The 21,656-nt window shown below is 32.5% G+C and overlaps 1 protein-coding gene across 10 annotated transcripts in view; it reads right to left on the bottom strand.

The window, feature by feature from the left end:
- LOC129807444 (cAMP-specific 3',5'-cyclic phosphodiesterase) overlaps positions 1 to 21,656 on the bottom strand; it is a 378,877-nt gene that overhangs the window by 26,491 nt on the left and 330,730 nt on the right. For 9 of the 10 annotated variants that reach the window (XM_055856714.1, XM_055856713.1, XM_055856716.1 and 6 more), the window contains 4 exons: positions 18,177 to 18,278; positions 16,611 to 16,773; positions 16,440 to 16,533; positions 2,606 to 3,308 (listed from right to left, as the gene is read on the bottom strand). In XM_055856714.1, the coding sequence (XP_055712689.1) occupies positions 2,606 to 3,308; positions 16,440 to 16,533; positions 16,611 to 16,773; positions 18,177 to 18,278 (1,062 nt within the window). Of the gene's footprint in view, positions 1 to 2,605; positions 3,309 to 16,439; positions 16,534 to 16,610; positions 16,774 to 18,176; positions 18,279 to 19,723; positions 20,064 to 21,656 lie in introns of those variants that run through there. The other variant, XM_055856717.1, reaches the window with a different exon arrangement.

Raw genomic sequence — 21,656 nt, 5'->3', positions numbered from 1 at the left:
AATGAGCCCTCTAGAATGTTGAATTTTGACCTTCAATATTTGAAAATGGCGAATTTTTCGATCAGAGATAGGGGAGATCGGGGTAGATTAACCAGCAAATGGAATTTTTCATTGCGTATTATTTGTAAAAAAAAAAAATTGTTTGTAACAGGCTGATAAATATTTCAATGAATAGGAAGGGATGTGTTTTCTTCGAATAAGTAGTGGTTTCGTCAATATTCCTTCTAAGGCAGGCTAGAACATCGCACTGTCTAATACCATGCGTGGCTAATTCTGTCCCGGTCTCCCCTACATATGTCCGAAAAACATATTTAACAAAACCCAAATAACATGGTATTAGAAGGCGAGTGAAAAAAGAAAAAAAACACCGTTTAAAATAATGTTCACTTATGGGGGGTCATCGAAGACCGGTTGTCGATATCCCCTACCGTTTGACAGGAACTAACTTAAGGTCAAGTAGAAAAAAAAAATTTCGAGAAAAATGAATCAATTCCGGCACTCAATCGATTCATTACTCATTAAAACCGATGCAGCCGGATGGAAAATTTCAAAACCTTTCCAAAAAGTCCAAATTTAAGCAAATCGGTTGAAAAAATAGCTCTCCAAAGTAGTTGCATTTTGTTTAACCTTTAAAAATTCAAAATGACGAGTATTCCTATCATATGAATCAACATGCGAAATATTCACTCAGACCACCTCTAAAACATAGTCTAAAATAATTGAAAAAGCTTCAGCCAATTTTGAAAAAAAAACTCCGAATAACTTAGTTTTGGAGGTGATGGAAGCTAGTGAGAAACGTCTGGAGACGTCTAAATCTTTTTTTTATTAATGGAGATCATCGAAGACCGGAAATCGATATCTTTTACAATTTAAGTTCCAGGTCGGTGAAAAGGTGAAAAAGGGGGATTGTATATACTGCTCTCTCTGATCGAGCAGTAAATATTTACATTAAGGCTTTTACACATTGGCAGCAATTTTCGTGAGAATTTGTTCCTTTGAAGGAAATCGAATGTACTGTTGCAAAGGATATGTCAAAATTACGTAACAAAGACAAATGTTGACGAAAATTCCTTCCAATGTTTAAAAAGGCCTTTAGTGATTGTTTTCAGAATAATTTTGTTCTGTTACACATGAATTTATTCTCTGTTTTAATATTTGTCAAAGTTTTACCCTCTATAGACATTCTTTTATCGAAAATAACCTTTCCAAGTAAAATGTGCCCAAAAGGTCAAAATCTAAAAGAACAGGGTGAATACTGAGATAAATCTGAACTAAATGACGTTCAATCGCTCTTGTTCGTCTTCAGTCCGCCTTTTTTCACAACGAACAAAGAGATTCTTCTTGAGAAAATTGGTCTGAGAAAAATTGTTAAAATAATAATAGTTCTTTCATTTACGGAAACTCGATTGAACAATTGATACAAAATGTCACAAATTACCCCATTTCGGTGAATATTTGACAAAGCATCTTTAACAATTTCTTTTTTGAGTAAAATTAATTAGATTAAAAATTAATACAGAGAACGTTTCTTTAGAGATAAACGAACACTGAGAGAAATACGAAAAAGTTAAAATAACATTCCGGAAATGTTTATTTTACCCTGCAGTATTGATCCGAAATCGGTGTAAATATTATGCTTTTTAGGTCTATTAGGGGTTAAAGTTACCCTTTTTCATGTTATTTTACCCTTAAAAAGGTGTAAAATTAACATTAAAAAATGTTGATATATTTTTACACATAAAAGGTGTTAAAATTATGAGGAAAAAAAGTTAATCGCATCCTCTTTTTTTTTCTCAGTGAAAGTAAAATTAAGAAAAAATTGTAGGGGAAAGTACTCTCCCATCGAACGTTCATGCTTTCGAATAATGTGAATTTTCTTTTATTTTTCCTGAGAGATTTACACATTTTTATTAAATATTAGTTAGTTTACACTGAGAGAAATCCGAAAAAGTTAAAATAACATTCCGGAAATGTTAATTTTACTCTGCATTATTGATCCGAAATCGGTGTAAATATTACCCTTTTTAGGTGTATTAGGGGTTAAATTAACCCTTTTTTATGTTAATTTTACCCTTAAACGGTGTAAAAATAACATTAAAAAAATGTTGATATATTTTTACACCCAAAAAGTGTTAAAGTTACGAGGAAAAAAAGTTAATCGCACCCTCTTTTTTTCTCAGTGTATCATCAATTTATTGATAATTGAAACGCTCAGAGCAGAAAGGGACTATTTTAATAGGGAAATGCATACAAAGGAGACCACTTCTGCTCTGAGCGTCTCAATTATGTATAAGTCTCTAGGAAAAATATAAGAAAATTCACATTATTCGAAGGCATGAACGTTCGAAGGGAGAGTACTTTCCCCTACAAAGGTAAATTTCCTCTAAGCGCATGGTGATCAAAAACTTCTCAAATATTTTGAGAGCTCATAAAAAATTATTATTTCTGTTATGCTAGCCTTCAGGTTTTCGAACTTTAAAAACCAGTCAAAAAGGTAAAAAAAAATTGCTGGAAATTATGAAATTTACGAAAAAAATATAATTTTCATATTTCTCAATTATGCCTAATTAACAAAAAAGGAGTTTAATATAGAAATGTGACTTACTTTTGCATATTACAGAAGATATCACATCCTTGATTTTGAAGTAATTTGAAGGCAACAGCTAAATGATGATTTTCCAGCACCGATTCATCATTGTACATTAATGCTAATTCCGAACTAGTGTTGATGAGAAACTGATTGGTGAGTCCAGGGTGATCGACGTCGTGGATGCATGCGGCGAAGAGGGCACCGCAGATCTCGAGTGGTGTAAAAACACTCTCGAGGGCGGGTGTATTAAGGAGGACATTGGTGCTCTGGGTCACATCGGCGGCATGGAGTGAATTGTGAAATGGATTGTCCTTCACGTAGTGATCCTCCAGTGTTACCATGAATGCGATGAATGTCTTCGGTGGTATCATCAGGGCGCTGAGGAGGTCACGTTGCGAGAACACGGAGTACGCAACGCAGGTGAGGGGACGATTGCACGAGAGATCACCGATGCGGAAGATATCGATACCCCAGGTATCCAGGTCACCCAGTAGGGTGCCCAGTTGTGCTTCATGGGGCGTCTCCACGCCAAACGTCGGCAGACGTTCACCTGTGAAGGAATTGGTATGCGACAGCGGTCGTCGTACACCCGAAATCTGCGACATTGGTGGACCCCCAAAGCGTGGAGATCGACTTCGCGGATGCGAGGCTGATGTTATGTTGGCCACCTCATTTTCGTCGATGCGCAACGATGGCAAATCAAATTCCTGCTGCTTGTCTGCAAAAAGAAGTCACATGGAAGATTGGTAAGAGAGACCATTTTTCATATCCATCAACATTGCATGACATTTTTCATTACACCGCATTCTACCCCTCATTTCAAATCTTGATAAGCCCAGGAACAATGAACTGGAGGTTTTTCAAACAAAAATGTGATGAATTTGTGTGTTTATGGGATTACAGGGCTATTTTGGATAAGAACTTTTAAATTTTTTAAAACTTAAACTGATATATCTGTAAAAAAAAAGAGTATAGTGATAATTAACTATAACTCTAAAAAAAACATTATTTGGTGATTAAGTATTTTATTTCACTGTCGAAGAGTAAAGGCCTCTATACACACTAGGAGGAATTTCTTTAGAAAATGTATTTTTAAAGAAAATTTTTGTCCTATCCTTGTAGGCAGAAACGTCAGAATTTTTTTTAAAAAAGGCAATTTTTGACGAAAATTGCTTCTAGTATGTAGACACCATAACAGAGTTTGGCAAAATATGGTAGGGTGGCGTAAGTACTTTTGGCCACTTTAAGGTTTTTGTGATTGTAAATTTATAATCTTTATTTAAATAAAATGAAATTTTGTACAAAGATACCTTAAAGCCGTTTCTTCCTAATAATCCAAGAGAATTCCCAAAATTTTTTGGAGATTTTAGTGAAAAATTAATTTTATGCAACTTTGTAAGCACTTTTAGCCTCTTGTTTCCAATAGAATTTTAATAAAATAACAGAAGAAATAGCCCTCGAAAAATTTCACAAATACACAGCACAAGTCCTATTCTGATTCAACACCAATTTTATGTGATTATTGCACATTTTCTATTTGATGTAAAAATCAGTCAAAGGTCTCGATTGGTTTTACTGAAATCTGCGAGGTGCGCCACGTGTAAAATGTATGGGAAAATGAATGGCCAAAAGTACTTACACAGCCGAAAAAATACGCTCTTTTAGCCACATCCGATTTTCATTTAATTTGTTAGAAAATCTTATGATCTAGAATCTTATCACAATAAAATTTAGTTAATTAAGAAATGGACTTTTATTGAATAACCTCAAATACTTTCCTCAAAAATATGAAATAATGCAAAATAATTTCTCTTAACATTAACAAGTTTCTTAAGAATCCCATGTTTTTTTTAGTGATTGTTTACCTTGTCGAGAATTTCTTTCAATAACTTAGAATTAATCAAGTCGATACAAAATCAAATATGGTTTTCTGATTCGTTAGATTAGAGGTCACGAAATAAGACCCATTTTCCTGTTCTAAATAAACTCACAATTGCCTTACAATGTGATTTTACTTTAGGTGGCCAAAAGTGCTTACATGGCCAAAAGAGCTGCCTCTACCCTAAGTTAAAAATTTCAAAATTTGAGATATTCCAAGATAAAAGAAAAGGAAGGTCCCATTTTTTAGAATGTAGAAAGGGGTGCCAAAGCATCCAATGCTTTGCGAAATGGTTGAACTCGTGATTTAATGAGAAGTAATCCGCATCATTTACCTTTTACTAGTTCAAAGCCGATTTGAATAGATTTATAAAGTAATATCAATTTTTACGAACTCATTTTGCAATATTTATGATTTCTTTTGAAAATTTGAATCTGTTTTAGAGCTTTACGAGTTTATTCTACACTGAAACTCATTTAACAAAAATAACCATTCGGGGTCAAATGTTTCAGAATGAAAACGGTCATACGAAAAGGTGCTCTTTGAATATTGTTTTTTTTTCCTTTTTTTTCTTAAGCAAAAAGTCTATTCCAGTAATAAATCCAAGACGAAAAAGGGTTAAGGTAAAGTTGGCTAGTTAGTTTACGCTCGGTATTTATCTTACTAGGTCATAAAAGTATGTAATAAAATAATATGTAAAATATAATAAAATAGTAATAAAAAAATATAATAAATAATAAACATAAAATATGTAATCAATAAACAAATCAATAAATACTTTAATTTTAATTTAAAAAAAAAAATAATTAAAAAAGTATTTTTTTTGGTAATTGGTGACTCAATCATTCTTAAAGGGTTAACTTGAAGAATTGATTCGTATCAAGGTTTCAGCTTCTCTAAATCTTAAAACTAAAATGGAGCAATATTCTTAAAAACTAATAATTAATCAATATTTAATTCAATCTTTTTAAATTATCTTTGATTTTATATCCGATCTGAGGGATCTTTTATACCTTTAAATACTGAAAACTTCATGAAATTTTATTGTAAAGGGACAGATAATCCTAACCGGCTTATGTAGGTGAGATTCTTAATGTGAGCTAGCTCGGAGTGCATGCAAATTCGATTTAGAGCTGAAGTTGTGAGACGCCATTCAGTTATCTTGAATCAAATTCGTGAAATTATGCAAATTTTGTATTTAAACCAAAATATCAAGGATTTGGATGAACTGGCACAAAAGTGATATATGGGTGAAATGTAGACCAGAATGTTCTCTATAATTTTCCCATAGAACATGATCACATCGATTACTCAGAAGCCAAGGATAATCGAGGTTTTTTGTTTCTTAACTCGTTTTTTCATCCAGAGTGCCCCAAGTAGTCATTTGTTGAGCTTCAACTATTTCAAAGAATTGCTGTATTTTGTGGGACTTTCCATTTAAAACCCTATTTTAAGTGTCTTGGTGGAGTAGAGGCAGTCAAATTGGCATCTGAGTGGTTTTAAAGCGTTATTATGGGAAAAATCAATTTTTTCACACTTAAACGGCAAAATCGAAGTGATAGCGTAGTCTGAGTGGAAAATTATGTATGGACGAAATGTAGAGACAAATGTGCTCTACAATTATGTTGAAGTAATCATCAAAATCGGTTCAGCGACAGTCGAAATAATTGAGGTTATGTCATATTGAAATTGGTTTTTCGACTGTGGCGCCCCTGGTGTTGGTCCCACGAAGTTCAAATATTCTAGAAAGTTGTAGCATTTGGTGAGATCTTTCATTTAAGCCCTTATTCATCAAAATCGGTCACATAGAACCGGAGATATGATTTTTTGAATTTTGTGAACTTTGACCCCTCATATCTCCGGTTCTGTTTTAACCACAGCGCGCTTACGCACCATTTTGGAAACGTCCTAGACTGGACTACAACATACTAAAATTTCATTAACTTGCACAATGCCGTTTTTGAGAAAAGTGACTTTGAATTTCGATGAATTTTGACGCTATCACAGCGCCACCTGTGGTGACTTTTTGAACTTCCATCTGAAAGTGCTCATCGATACGAAACCAAAAAGGTAAAATTTAGGTCGCTATGTTAATTAGAACCGGAGATAGAGGCCGGTCAATGTTCGAACTTTGACCCCTTATAGCTCGGGTCAGGGGTTATGGATCGACTTAAGGTTTTTTTGTTTGATAGGTATAATCAACGGCTACAACATACTAAATTTTCAGCCCGATGCACAATGGAATTTTTGAGTTATTTAACTTTTAAGATTTAAAAATTTTCTTTTTAAAAAAAGCGCCCCTAGCGGTGGTTTTATGAACTTGCGATGTTAGAAGGGGAAGTGGCATTTCACGAGAGCTTTCCAAAAAGCCCTCATTTTTTAAATTCTGACAATTAGAACTGGAGTTATGGCCATTTTAAGAAATTTTTTTTGGACCCTTATAGCTCGGGTCAGGGGGGTCGGGGGACCTTAAGTTTGGTATTGATGGAAAGCTCTAAGGCCCAGCTATAACATACTAAAATTTGAGCCCGCTCGATGCCATAGGGGCGGAGCTATTGAGAAAACAAAAAAAGGGGGGTCTTCAAAATGGCGGAAGGAGGGGTGGGGGGTGGGGGGTCTATGCACCAAGTTGCAATTTTCATGCGATATATAACCTTTGCCGAAAACCGCAAGTCGATATCTTTTTTAGTTTAGGAGCTATTAAACTCCAAAGAGCGGCCGGCCGGCCGGCCGGGAACGTAACTTAGCCACATATATATTCGGAATCAGGAAGTGGCGAAACACATTTTGGCCAAATTTGAGGTCGATCGGACGACATGAAATTTTCTTAGGATTATAGTAGGTGAGATTGTTAAGAATCTCACCTAATATAGACTTTATTAACCTCTAATTCAAGCAGGAAATCATGAATTTTAATATTAAATAGGGGAGACTGGGGCAAAAAGTCACAAATCGAAAATTTCAAAATCAATATCATCAAAAATAAAAAAGATAGCAACTTAAAATTTTTTCCACAGATAGCCTCCGTTGACCTTCTTCAATGTCATAAGTATCTTAGAATTCGAATAAGAAATTTAGAAAATAAAAAATATTGAAATTTTTAGCCCTGTTTTTGAAATAATTTCCTTACAGCAGATGTTATTTTTTACCTATTTTATTTTCAAAATTAATGCATTGGTGAATATTTCCTAAATGATTTGGATTGTTTGAATACGAAACCGCTAATTATTCTAGAATTTTACAAAGATTCTTATCTCCAGAAATTCCTTTTATTAAAAATGACCACTTGGGGTAAAAAGTAACACAACGTATGGAGCAAAAAGTAAGAAAAACCGAAGCAATTTCTGATGTCTCACAGCGAAAAGAAACGTATTACCATGTGTCGCCGCTTGTTGTTTGCATTGGTCAAACGATTTGCAGTCTTTTGAGTGTTTTTTTTTTCTAAAATTAGCTTAAAAAGAGCTTTTCTCGTTCAGATAAAGAAAATGCTGTTTTACAAAGGTGTAGATGAATAAATTTCCTTTGAAAATATGTCATCTAGGTATTTTTTCAAATTTTCGGGAGCCCGTTATAAAGCACATCAAATTGTAATAATATCCCATGCCTGGTACTATTTGCCCCATCAATTTTGACAATGGTCGTAAAATCACCTTTTAGAAAACACCTCGATATATGTATTTCCTTACAAAATAAAGGAAAATGACTTTCACAAAGTTGTAGAACGGTAAATTTTCTATAAAACTGCACTAATTAGTAATTTTGGGGGTGCTCGGGTAGCTTGTAAAAAATAATATATACTTTTTGTTACTTTTTGCCCCAGTCTCCCATATTTATCTTGAATCTTTCAGATCTTTTAATCTCAAAATTATGGGAAAAATATCGATATGCTTAAAATTAAAAAAAAAATCGAAATAGTGACCTTGTAGATCCATTTCAATGGATTTTAAATTAGCTGTTTAGATACTTCTCATATCCGATAATAAAATATTGCTGGAAAGATCTTGAATTTCTTTACAACATCAAGTTTCACACAGTAATTTAAATTATGCTGTTTGCAAGAGATTTGTTTAATTCCAAAACAATTTCAATGAAAAAAAAGTTATAAAATGGGAACTGAGATTTTTTGCGTTAAAAATATTTTGTTGGAACTACTCTGGAAAACTGTTTTTGAATTATTTTGAAAATTAAGTAAGTTTTTTCAAACTTTTATTGTAGCTTTATTTTACGATGCCAAAAGAAAGGATATTGATTCGAAATAACATAAAAAAAAAAACAAAAAAAACTACAGGTATTAAATTGATTTTGCCAAAATTTACTGTCACAAAAGAGTTGTGTAAAATCAATCTAAAAGGTGTGATTTAATTTGTTTGTATGCTTGTTACAGATATAGAGACCAGAAGATAAGAGATATCGGCCTCCGGTTTTTGGTGACCATTCTCACTATCAGTGGGCATTTTTAAACTGGATTACAACTGTATTACATTCAGTATGCTCAAGATTAAGTGAACTACATAGATCTCTCATTCGTAATCAAATTTATGCCATACTACGAACTGGTCAGTCTAACCAGATTTGATGGCTGATAATTATCGGAAGAAAATAAATACATTATTGTCATACTCAGAAAATAGAAGCTCAACTAAGTTGTCTCTAAAACATTAGAGCAGCTATGAGTGGTCAAAAAATAACAACAATGAAACCGAAACAGTAATTAGTTCTTGCAATTCAATGTTTAAACCACTGAGAGAAATCCGAAAAAGTTAAAATAACATTCCGGAAATGTTAATTTTACCCTGCAGTATTGATCCGAAATCGGTGTAAATATTACCTTTTTTTTAGGTGTATTGGGGGTTAAAGTTACCCTTTTTCATGTTAATTTTACCCTTATAAAGGTGTAAAATTAACATTATAAAATGTTAATATATATTTTTACACCTAAAAAGTGTTAAATTTATGAGGAAAAAAAGTTAATCGCACCCTCTTTTTTTCTCAGTGACTGAATACGAAAAAAAACTTCCCAAGACAGCATCGTTCTTCCCTATTAAAATTCTAAATGAAAATGGAAATATCGCACAGAATAAACTCTTTTATCCTTGTATAATTACGAAAATCCTACCCTTGTCTGGGGAAATTAATTTTATTTGTTCTCTAATTTCAGAGGCCAAAAGTCACACATTGAGCTTTTGTTATATGTATCATGCGAGGTTTTCATAATGACTTTTCTCTTCCATCTTTTGTGGATGTATTAGGGCGCGCATTCATCCTTTAAAATTTTAATAAATTTCAATTACGAAATAATGCTGTCTATTTGGAATTTAACTTTCACTGGTAAATTCAGTTAATGAAATATTTAGAGTTCAATATATTTTCAAAATTAAAATAAACAATTAGTAATAGCAATAAAGGACTTTTTAGCAAATTTCATAAGCAATACTATTTTTCTTATTGTGAAAAAGCAGTAAACACTAAAGACTTTAAAAATCCGTTCTGCATCATAAAGTTATGTTTTATGTATATCTTTGTTTCTTACTAGAACACAGCGTGAGATTATAACTTGATAAATCCCCTTTGAGAAAAATAAGAGTTGTACTTAAGCTTTCACAATTTTCTTGGACAAAGAGGATAAAATATCTCATTTGTGGCAACACACGAAGGCGCTAAAATAATCCTGCTCCCCGTTTAAGAGAAATCTCTGACAAAAAAGGCAAAAATGTAGGACACAAAGTTGTTGCTTGAGGGAAGATGAAAGAAAAGAGGGTGGAAAAAACTCAAGTAAAAGAGCTTGTAGAAAATCATAATTTTAACTTTTCCATCTTGCTACACAATTATCATTCAAGTGAAGCTTGTTGACTGCACGTTGAGGCATACTACTTTTTCTCTCTTTTCGCAGAAATAAATGTCGAAACAGATGGAAGTTGTGGAGGATTATCTCAAACAATGTGCAATTTAATTTCAAAACCTCACAACAGTGTTAAGGGTGTTACATTTGTGTATATGGCACTCAAAGGAAATCGAGGTAAATTAGCATTTTCAAGTAAGGTGGAATATATAGTATAATTCATATTTGTTCCCTTATGTGAATTTCAAATGAATTTTCTAGGGTTGGAGTTTCATCTGATGATAATCGTCTAAGATTTCTCTAAAAACCTCTCGTGTTTCTAGCACTAAAATCTTAATATACAAGTAATCTTTGATCAAGATTGCCGTATGGGAGGTTTACTAAAAGTATAACAAAAAGAAAATGAATGCTATAACTCTCGTTTGAAAGTACATGAATAATTAAGAAAGTTTTCTGCAATAAAGTTTTCCGTACAGGAATTTAAATATATGGAGGGTAAGAAAATATCGCTTAAAAAAATATTATACTTACAGGAATGAGTTAAATTGCTTTAAGCGACGAATATTTTATATTGGTCTTGGGAGAAATAATCTAGATCAAAATTTTTGAGTACGAAAACATGTTTTGAATACGAAACGAAAAAAAAAGTCCCACAGGGAATTATTCCAAAAATGACCAGTGATAAGCCCAGATAAGCTTATGGTAGCTGAGATTCTTTACAGGTGACCTCGAAATGCGTGAAACTCGGAATGCTCGAAAATTCGATTGTGAATTGAATTTGGGGGTAAAAAATCGCGTCGAGTAAATTGTTCTCAACCATCGAAATGGATAAAATTAAATTTTTTGGTTAATTACATGGAGTGACGACCAACTTTTGACATCCTTTTGCAAACTATTTTTCTCAGAGTACTAGCTAGGGTCAGGGGGGTCGGGTCGGGAGGGCTTAAGTTTTTTTAATCAAAAGCTCTTAGGCCCAGCTATAACATACTAAAATTTGAGATGGATCCATGCCATAGGGGCTGAGTTATTCAGAAAACAAATTTTGGGGGTGTTCCAAAATGGCGGAAGGGGGTGGGGGTGGGTGGGGGGTCTGACATCAGCAACTTCTAGCCGCCCATCGACATTTAACCTTTGCCGAAAACCGCTTGTCGATATCTCTTTCCGTTCTCTCTCCAGAAGTGGTTATACGACGGTGGTTATACGACGGACGGACGGACGGACGGGACGGGACGTCCACGAAAATCGATTTTTGGCGCATATGATATTGGTGATCTATGAGTGTCAAAATGTGTATATCCAAAATTTGGGGCCGATCTGACGAGGTCGCATTTCACCTGTGACCGCAAAAGCTGAGATTGTAAAGAATCTCAGCTAAAAATATTGGTTTTAAAATAGGCATTTCATCAAAGAACTACATTACTCAACCGTGTAAAAAGAATTCCACGTAAAAACACTTTCAAAGTCTCAAAAATTTTATTTTTTAAAGTTATTAACATTTGAATGTATACTTCAGGCGAGAAAGCCTTACTAGATCACATGGGTCATGGTGACTAAAAACAACATATTTTCATTATTTCTTTTCTACATAATCAAACAAACAGCCCCAAACTGTTGATTTTTGAGGTTTCTTAATGAAAATTTACGAAAATATAGAATTCATATATTAAGTTCAAACTCAATCTTTTAGTTTGATAAGCCGATTGCTTCAATTGCATATTTTGCTATTTCAGGGCAAATTTTTCTTTCAGTCGGATGGCTTAATCCAAAAATAAAAATACTCAAGTTTCCGGAGTTTTCAAACATTGTATCGTGTCTTCTTCAGTAGCTATTTGAAGAAATTCTTGAAATTCCACGAATTTTTCGTTTAAAATTATGTTAATGATAGCTCACCATCAGACATTAGGAGAGACTGGGGCAAAAAGTCACAAAACGATATTTTATTTTTTTTACAAGCTACTCGAACGCTTCAAAAATTTCTAATTAGCGCAGTTTTATAGGAAATTTACCGTTCTACAACTTTGTGAAAGTAATTTTCCTCTATTTTGTAAGGAAATACATTTATTGAGCCAATTTCTAAAAGGTAATTTTGTGACTATTCTCAAAAATGCTGGGGCAAATAGTAACAGACATGGGGTATTATCATATTTTGATTTGCTTTGATTCCTTAAATTTGAAAAAATACCTAGAGGACATATTTTCAAAGAAAATTTATTCATCTACACCTTTCTAAAACACCGTTTTCTCTGCGAGAAAAGTGAGAAAACGAGAAAAGCACTTTTCAAGCTATTTTAGAAAAAAAACACACAAAAGACTGCAAATCGTTTGACTAATGCAAACAACACGCGGCGAGACATGATAATGACATTTCTTTTCGCTGTGAGACATCAGAAATTGCTTCGCTTTTTTGTTATTTTTTGCTCCATACCTTTTGTTACTTTTTACCCCAAGTGGCCATTTTTAACAAAAGGATTTCTGGAGAACAGAACTTTTGTGAAATTCTAAAATAGATAGCGGATTCATTTTCAAAATATCCAAATTATTTAGAAAATATTCACCAGTGCATCAATTTTGGAAAATAAGTAGGTAATAATTGTTATCTTCTGCAAGGAAAATATTTCAAAAATAGGGCATAAAATTTCGATATTTTTTATTTTCTAAATTCCTTATTCGAATTCTAAGAAACTTACGACATTGAAGAAGGTCTGTGGAGGCTATCTATAGAAAAAAATTTGAGCCGCTATCTTTTTTACCTTGGAAGATATTGAATTTTGAATTTCTCGATTTGTAACTTTTTGCCCCAGTCTCCCTTACCACTTGCATATTGACTATTCTCAGATAAAAATTGATAATCTTAATAAATTATTATATCCAAGATCATGTTTGTATGAAACTGTTCCATCAATTAGTCATTAGTAAAGCAGTTTATTTATTTATTTATTTATTTTTTTGAATTGGAATGTATTTCATAACCGGTTTGAACTGATTTGAATTTTTAATTCAATATTTGTTCCTAACTAACTACGTCTCGTTAGTTTCTCTTGAGTATTTTCTGTCTAAAGACACACAGCTCAATTTCTAGTTAGTTATTTATTGTCACAAAAATATGAATTTTAGAAAGTAATACATTGGTGAAACTACTCTATCGTCTACCCCCATTAAGGATCTTTCGAAACTAAAAACCTAGGCGCGAACAAATATGGTCACCGAGTTAACCGTAGATGTTAGATAAGCTAATCGGCTGATTTTGCTGATCTATTTCCATGATCGCGCTGATTACGCTAATTGCACTGATCATGCTTCAAGATCAGTTTATAGTGCCGATCATTTTTTTCTGTTTATTTCGAAAACGGTTTTTACAATTTCTTTTATTCTTGAATTTGTTTTGGAAGTGGTCCAGGTGACAATTTTGTCCGAACATACCTATGTCCTAAAAAATAGCCCTACATCTTGAATTTTTGTAGGACAAAATTTAACCAGTCTAGGGGACGTACTTTTCAACCGATTTGTTTAAATTTGGATTTTTTCGGAAAGGGCTTGAAATCAGTAATAAATCGGTAAAATATCCAGAAATGACTAGTATGTCGAGTATTTATATTTTTATTGTGTCCGTTGGCTCTTAAATGGCTTCTAAAATGTGCATTTTTTTTTTACCGATTTTTGATTTTAAAATGCTCTTATGATAAGCACCAAAAGATCATGCGAAAAAAAATTTCAAAAAGACCTCTGACCGTGAGTTCGAGCATTCTGCAAAGCTGAGACTCTTTTCCATCTCTTTTATGAATATAAAAGCATATTTTCTTATTTAAAAACCAGTATTATTAGACAAATCTCATCTGAAAACATGAATGTTCATCTAAGAGTTATTTTAGAATCGTTAAAGACTTAATTTGGATTTACCCTTAAAGCCCTTAAATATATTATATATTCTCGCTGTGTTGTATAATTTACGAATTTTGCATTACCATACATCCGACTCACTAGAGTTTTTCTAGCACTCCTATAAACTTTTCGTATTACACTATATGCACTTAGTTAAATCCAACTTTCCACTGGTCTTCCTTATACAATCTTCTCTCCATCTGAGAAATTATAAAGTTTTATGTGTTGTGGCGAAATAACTTCTTCCGTTTCCTTATACATTTTATGGCCTTAAGCTTAATTGCAATATATGCAAATCCACCATTAAAGCCATACATTTAAAAGAAGACAAGACATGAGGTATTTTCTACGAATAGAGATATTTTATGAGGAAGAATGTCGACTGAAAATAAAAGAAATTTTCTCACGAGAGGAACTTTTGTGCATCCTCCATCTTATGAGCTTTTAGGATTATCACGACCATCACAACAATAGAGCTTTTATTGTAATGAGAAATTGTATATAGCAGAAATTCAATGGCCATTGGATTCAACAGGCTCCATCTTGAAACTCTGTTCCATTTCTACAATAATTAAAAGTCATCTTGAAATTTATTCACCTTTCATAATTCTAAAAATCTTCTAATTTGCTTTTTCTTCCAGAACAATTGTCAGGACGTTTCTATAAGGAAAAGGAACTTCTCAATTTTTTCTCCAAGTGGAAAACTTTACACAATGATATAGTAATTGGAAAGAAAGATTTTCAACCAAGTTTTTCCTCTTGAGCTTTTCAAGTGTTACAATAATCGAAATGGGGAGATGGGAATGGGCCATTTTGACATTTTCAAATTTATCGTAAGGAATTATGCAATAAATATTACGACAAATTTCTTGATTTTTTTCTACTCAACTGAATAATAGGGGAGACTGGGGCAAAAAGTCACAAAATGGATATTTTATTTTTTTACAAGCTACCCGAGCACCTCCAAAATTTCTAATTAGCACAGTTTTATAGGAAATTTACCGCTCTATAACTCTGTCAAAGCCATTTTCCTCTATTTTGTAAGGAAATACATTTATCGAGCTATTTTCTAAAAGGTAATTTTGTGACCATTCTCAAAAACGATGGGGCAAATAGTACCAGGTATGGGATGTTATCACATTTGATTTGCTTTATTACGAGCTTTCGTAAATTAAAAAAAATAGCTAGGTGACATATTTTTATAGAAAATTTATTCCTCTACACCTTTTTAAAACACAGTTTTCTCTATCTGAACGAGAAAAGTGCTTTTCAAGCTATTTTAGAAAAAACACTCAAAAGACTGCAAATCGTTTAACCAATGCAAACAAAAACCGGCGAAACATGATAATGACATTTCTTTTCGCTGTGAGACATCAGAAATTACTTCGGTCTTTGTTACTTTTTGCTCCATACCTTTTGTTACTTTTTGCCCCAAGTGGCCATTTTTAATAAAAGGATTTCTGGAGAAAAAAATCTTAGTAAAATTCTAAAATAGATAGTGGTTTCGTATTCAAAGAGTCCAAATCATTTAGGAAATATTTACCAGTGCATCAATTTTGTAAAATAAGATAGGTCAAAATTGATATCTGCTATAAGGAAAACATTTTAAAAATAGGGCTAAAAATTTCAATATTTTTTATTTTCTGAAATCATTGTGCGAATTCTAAGAAACTTACGACTCTGAAGAAGGTCTATGGAGGCCATCTATGGAAAAAAATTTAAGCCGCTATCTCTTTTATCTTGGAAGATATTGAATTTTCAAATTTTAAGTTTGTGACTTTTTGCCCCAGTCTCCACTACTAATTTTAAGCTTTTCGCTCTGGTAATTTCAGGTGTTTAAGTAATTCATTGTAATTCAGAAATCATAAATTTAAGCCTTATCCAAGTGTAATTAAATATTTAAAGCGATTCAATATTTTACTTCCACCGTGTTCTTTGATTGGATACAGGTTAAAAGCTTTCAAAACTTTTACCAGTCACATCAGAGCGTGTGATAGAACTGAAATATTTTACAACATTAAATATTTAATTACATTTGGATAATGTTTTACGCAGAATATAATGGATATATAGGTACTAAAAGTGGTAGTGTGTAAAGTGTAAATTTTTAATCAATTAAATAGAACAGAACGATTTACTTGAGACGCTTCTAGAATACTTAATGATATATTTTCACTAAAGAACAAGAGATGATGTTCACATTGTGAAAATTAAGCGAAATGTCTCTGCCTGTGGAGAGTCTTGTAACTTACCCAAAAACGTCGAACAGATGTATTCGGAAATTTGATTGCCGGATCGACTGGATTCACTGAAGTGTGACAACTCCTTGTTCAGCATTCTCTTGAACTAGAATAATGAGGATAATGTGGATGATTAATTGAAAATCATGGGATTTACTGTGAGAAAAGCACAAATTGTCTTACCTTCAGCGATGCCATATCCGAGACACTTCGGTGAGTCTGAATGGTCTCCAGTTGATCCAGACACCAGTCCAGCTCCTCCATTGTGTCATGGGCCAATCGAATATATGCCTCATCTCCGGGCACCAATGGCTTCGGCAATGGGGCATTTGATTGGCGTTTCGATCTATAATTGCAAAAGCAATTAAAGGCCATCTTCATGGAAAATGTTAGAGGCTATACAATATATTATTGGAGACTTATTCGTTTTAGTGTAACTTGGACAATTTTGCAGAGAGGTAACATTTCATTTTCTTAGAATACTTTATCCAATCGGTATTTGTGTAAATAATTTAAAATTAACAATTTGCGATTTTCGTTTACTATAATTTAAAAAAAAAATCATAATTTAATATTTTTGACATTTTGAGAGAGAATTTTGGCGAGAATTAAAAATTAATATTGAAAAATAATAGAGATTGCGATTGTAAGTCAAAATAGCTAATTAAAGGGGCGTGGGCAGTTTATAGAGGGATGGCCTTAAAGACAAAATATCAATCGAGAAGTAATTCTCAGATTTTGCTTCATCTAGTCGTATCCCTATTCGTTGTGAGATCATAAAGACCTAGCGATTAGAGATAGCGCCTTGAAATTTTCGGGAGACACTACCCATAAATTATTTTCCCAATAAGAAATTAAACACCTAAAATAATGTATGCTTTGAAAATTCTAATTGTCTCGTAAATTTTAGAATGTCTAACGGCGTTATCACACTTGCACATTAAAATTTTAATGTGATTCACATTAATTGTCGCTCGTGAGCGTCCAAATATGTTATTTGTGTCTTTGAGTCACCTAATATTTGGGGTTTTTCTATTTACTGATAAAGAAGTGGACTTGGCCTGTAAAAATAAGTTTAAATTTACCTAAAGCATAAATATCTTTCACATTAAAAAATTAAAGAGAAAATTGCATTAATTTTTCGCATTAATGCTATAAATCAATTTATATCAAATTTTGCGGGCCAAGTCTACCTTTTTATCAACAAATAGATCAAATTTTGAATACAAAATGATTCAAACACACAAATTACACATTTGGACTCTCACCAGTGACAATTAATGTGAATCATATTAAAATTTTAATGTGCAAGTGTGATAACACAGTTTGACTTTACAGTGTTTCACTTCAGAAGAATTAAAGCCCAAAAACTATTTTAATTAATTCATATCTCCTAAAAGAACATAACTTGGAGGAATTTCTTGGTGGAGAGGTCAAATACTATCTCCATTCAACAAAAATAGAATCAAGAATGCATAGTAAAGTTATGCCATTTCTACTTTATTTAACCATAACTCATAAAGGTTTGCCATAAACTTTATTATAACTGAAATTGACTCAAGTTATAAAATACTACCTCCCTGCAATAAACCTAAAAAAAAAGTTACAATAAACGGAAGTTTACCCATTCTTGGAAAAGAAGAGGCACTAGCCACTAAAAAAGTTTTCTTTTTCTTAAATATTCTATTGGCTTGTACAGAAACTAATGCATTTTAAGTATATTTTATAGTAATTTGTTTTCTAACTTACTTGCTCGTGTTGACATTTGTTAAATTGAGAAAATTAATCCGTACAGATCGAAGACTTGCCAGAATCTGAGCAAATGGTGTCACTATCAGATCTTCGCCATGACTGAAAGAATTAAGGGGAGGCCCCCATTAGTTAAATCAAATGGAGCAATTTGTGCCTGAGCTTTAACACTTCGAGACTTTGTTAAGGAAGAATTTTATTGATCTTTCACACTCCCCCTTGGTCTGAAGGTCTCTGCCCAATTGTTGCCTCATTTCCTGTTTCACCACCAAAATACCAGAAGGGGGAATGTTTCTTGCTCAGCTTATACTTTTTTTTTTGGTGCCACAGAACCATACAAAAATTCTTATTGCGTGAATTTACTCTTATGATAGAAACACTCTTTAGAATTTTCTTTTCACTATGGTTTTCTTCAATATTTTATAATGAGAAGTTTCTTGAGAGGTAGAAAATACTTTAGTATTTCTCCTTGCTCTTCCTTGCAGCAAGGAAAACTTCTGCAATAAGAATTCTTGAACGTGTCTGTATTATATGTGCAATTACGCAAAAGTCAATTAAGGAAAATCAATTAATTTCTGTATTAAAGCAAAACTAATTCTAATGATTAATATTCTTGCTCTCATTTTATTTATCACTATATAACCGCTAGAACTGCATATCTCTAATAGCAAATTATAAAATATTATTTTAATCGCTTAAAACTTGTCTTGATGGCAATTAAAAATGACTAACATTGCAAAGAAAAATATTAAAACAAACTTTAAGAATATATTAAAATACGCTGGATGGCATGGTGTGTTGGTGTTTTGTTAAGAAATCAAGTGGAAATTGTGTTTTTTTTTTCCTTCAGTTTCCCTGGGAAAAAGAATCCATAGAGCTTTGAGAGAGACAGAGAGGTGAGAAAAAGACATAATGCCAACAAACACAGAAAGCAATAAAGAACATTCTAAGAAGTGGTGTAACATATGTGTATTGCTGTGTTATGTGAGTATAATAAAGCCAAGAAAACAAAGCACCAGAATTTACAAATTGCCTTGTGAAAATCCAAAGCCCAAATGGAGATTTATGAGTTTCGAACTTCTCCTCTAATTACCAAATAAGCAGCAAAAGTAAAATTACTCAGGCATGGGGTTAGGAAAGTTTTTCCGATCACAAGAAATTTTTTTGGCAAGACCAAAAGGTAATTCCAATGACACGAGAATTTATTGGACATTTGTGTAGGAGGAAGCATTTTTCCACACAATTAAACTTCACAGCCAACAAACTAGAAATTAATTTAAAAAAAAATACATTTTTCTAGATTTAGAAAAAAAACTAATCTAAATCGCGTGAAATGATTGAGAGAGAAAAATCGAGAAAAAATAACAGGTGAACAAGGCAATTTTTTTTTACTCCTAATGAATTTAATATCACAAGGGTAATTTTATGTTAGGAGAAAATAACAACTAGTATGTAGAATATTGCAATTTTATCTGATATTTTTTCTTCCTAAACTATCATTTTTTTTCTCTTGAATATAAAATTTTAACATGAAAAAAAGAATTTACCGAAGAAACATCATCTGTGGATCTGTACATTTACTCTTGACGTTCCCCACTTTGGCAATTTTGTGGTATAACTCAGTAAAAGAACACAAATCATTTATCACACCACCGATTAATCAACGGTAGAAAATCCCTAAATCTATATCATACGCATTTAAAACGCACAGAAATTCCACTTTGTTCTAACCATGATTTAGCCACTTGACCACGCTATTAAAAGCACAGAAAAAAAGGAATACAACAATTTAAAACATTTTCTCCTAATGAACGAAAAAAATTCAGAAAATTTTCCCAAAAGCACAAAAAATAACTCACGATGCTCTTCGCAAACAATTCTTGGGATACACTGACTACACTTCGAGAAGAATCATAGCACTTGAGCTATTGAATTGCATCAATAATCACTGATAATCGCCGTATATGTAGCTTCTCACGATATAAAATTTTCCTCACAATTTCATCATGTTAAGAATTTGAGCTTGAACAAAATTGCAACAGAGAACCCTATTGGTAATTTTCAATTGTACATGAAACAAATGCAAGGAAGTACACTATCGTACAAAAAATTGCGAACTGATGAAATTTTGTTTTCGTTGAAAAGCCTAAAAATTCCCTGACAATTGACTTTCGAAAGTTTCAACAAAAGTAATTTACAGACTAATTTCTGCTATATCGTCAGATAAATCAGCATTTATCGTAACTTAATTTTTGCTATTTTGAGATATATACATATTTGGAATCAGCGTAATTTTGTTTATTAAACGCACTTGTGAAAAAGAAACTTTTATAAGCCCAATAAAAATTATTTTAAACAAAAATTATCGTAAGTGCCCTTAATTAAGAAAAATTTATCAGAATTTGTCGTAACTTCCAGTTTTGGGGAAGTTACGACAAAATTCCATACAAAATCTTCAATAATCAGCATTTGCCGTAAGTTCTTTTGCTCACTTGCGTGGCTTATAATTTGCAGCAAAATTGCAATATTTCTCAATAAAACGTTTACAAACTCTTCCAAATATCGAAAGACAGTGCGAATAGTGTAACATGAAATCATTTTTATTCAATATTTGCGAGAAAAAAGTGAGAAAAAATCCCTGCCCATCCGTCATTAATTCAAAACAAAACAAGCGATGCGGTGCACAAAATTTATTAAATAAAATTTATGAAATAAAAGCTTTTAGGGGCAGAGACCACAGTTTAATTGACTAATTTCGTGAAATAAAGGTACTCATTATCACTAGAGTAATTAAAATTGATATAATGTGTTTTTGAAAATTGTCGTAACTTCCAAGATCTCCATACATTGTAAGTTACGTCTTTATAAACGGTGGAAGTTACGATAAAATATTATTGTGTTTCTTCTAAAATATTTCTCAATATCTCAGCTTTTAAATAATTTTATAAAGATTTTCTCGAGTTAACTTACAGTTTATTAGTGCCACTTTTATTATTTTTACTCAAAAATATTGCATTTGGGACTCATTTTTAAGAAAAATAATACTGAACTGAAAATTTCGTCTCCTGAAAAGTTGTCAAAAGGAAGTTACGACAAATGCTGATTTAACTGACGATATGATAAGTTACATTTACAGGGGATCCCAGGAAATCTTGCATACCCTAAGGAGTTTTCTTTTAAATAAGTTACAGAAACGCCGTAAAATATGCAAAATATTGTTAGCGCCGATTTTTGGGCTATTTTGAGTGCCAACTGTTCACATAAAGTGCAGTTCAAATTTACCGCAAGTGCAGTTCAAAATTGCATATATTTTGGGGGCTTAAAAAAATGATTTCACAAAATAGCTTCCAATAGCAGGCAAATATGCATAAGTGTACAGAACAGATGGTTCCGATTTGAGAGAAAACGGACTGAAGGAATTTGTTATAAATTGCCTACCATTGGGAGCTCATTTATAAAAAAAAATGCCCCTAAAATCAA

This window comes from Phlebotomus papatasi, chromosome 3 (genome assembly GCF_024763615.1).
Source record: "Phlebotomus papatasi isolate M1 chromosome 3, Ppap_2.1, whole genome shotgun sequence".
NCBI classification, from domain to species: Eukaryota; Metazoa; Arthropoda; class Insecta; order Diptera; family Psychodidae; genus Phlebotomus; species Phlebotomus papatasi.
Note: the sequence above shows the minus strand (reverse complement) of the source record. Positions and strands in the feature narration are given on the sequence as shown.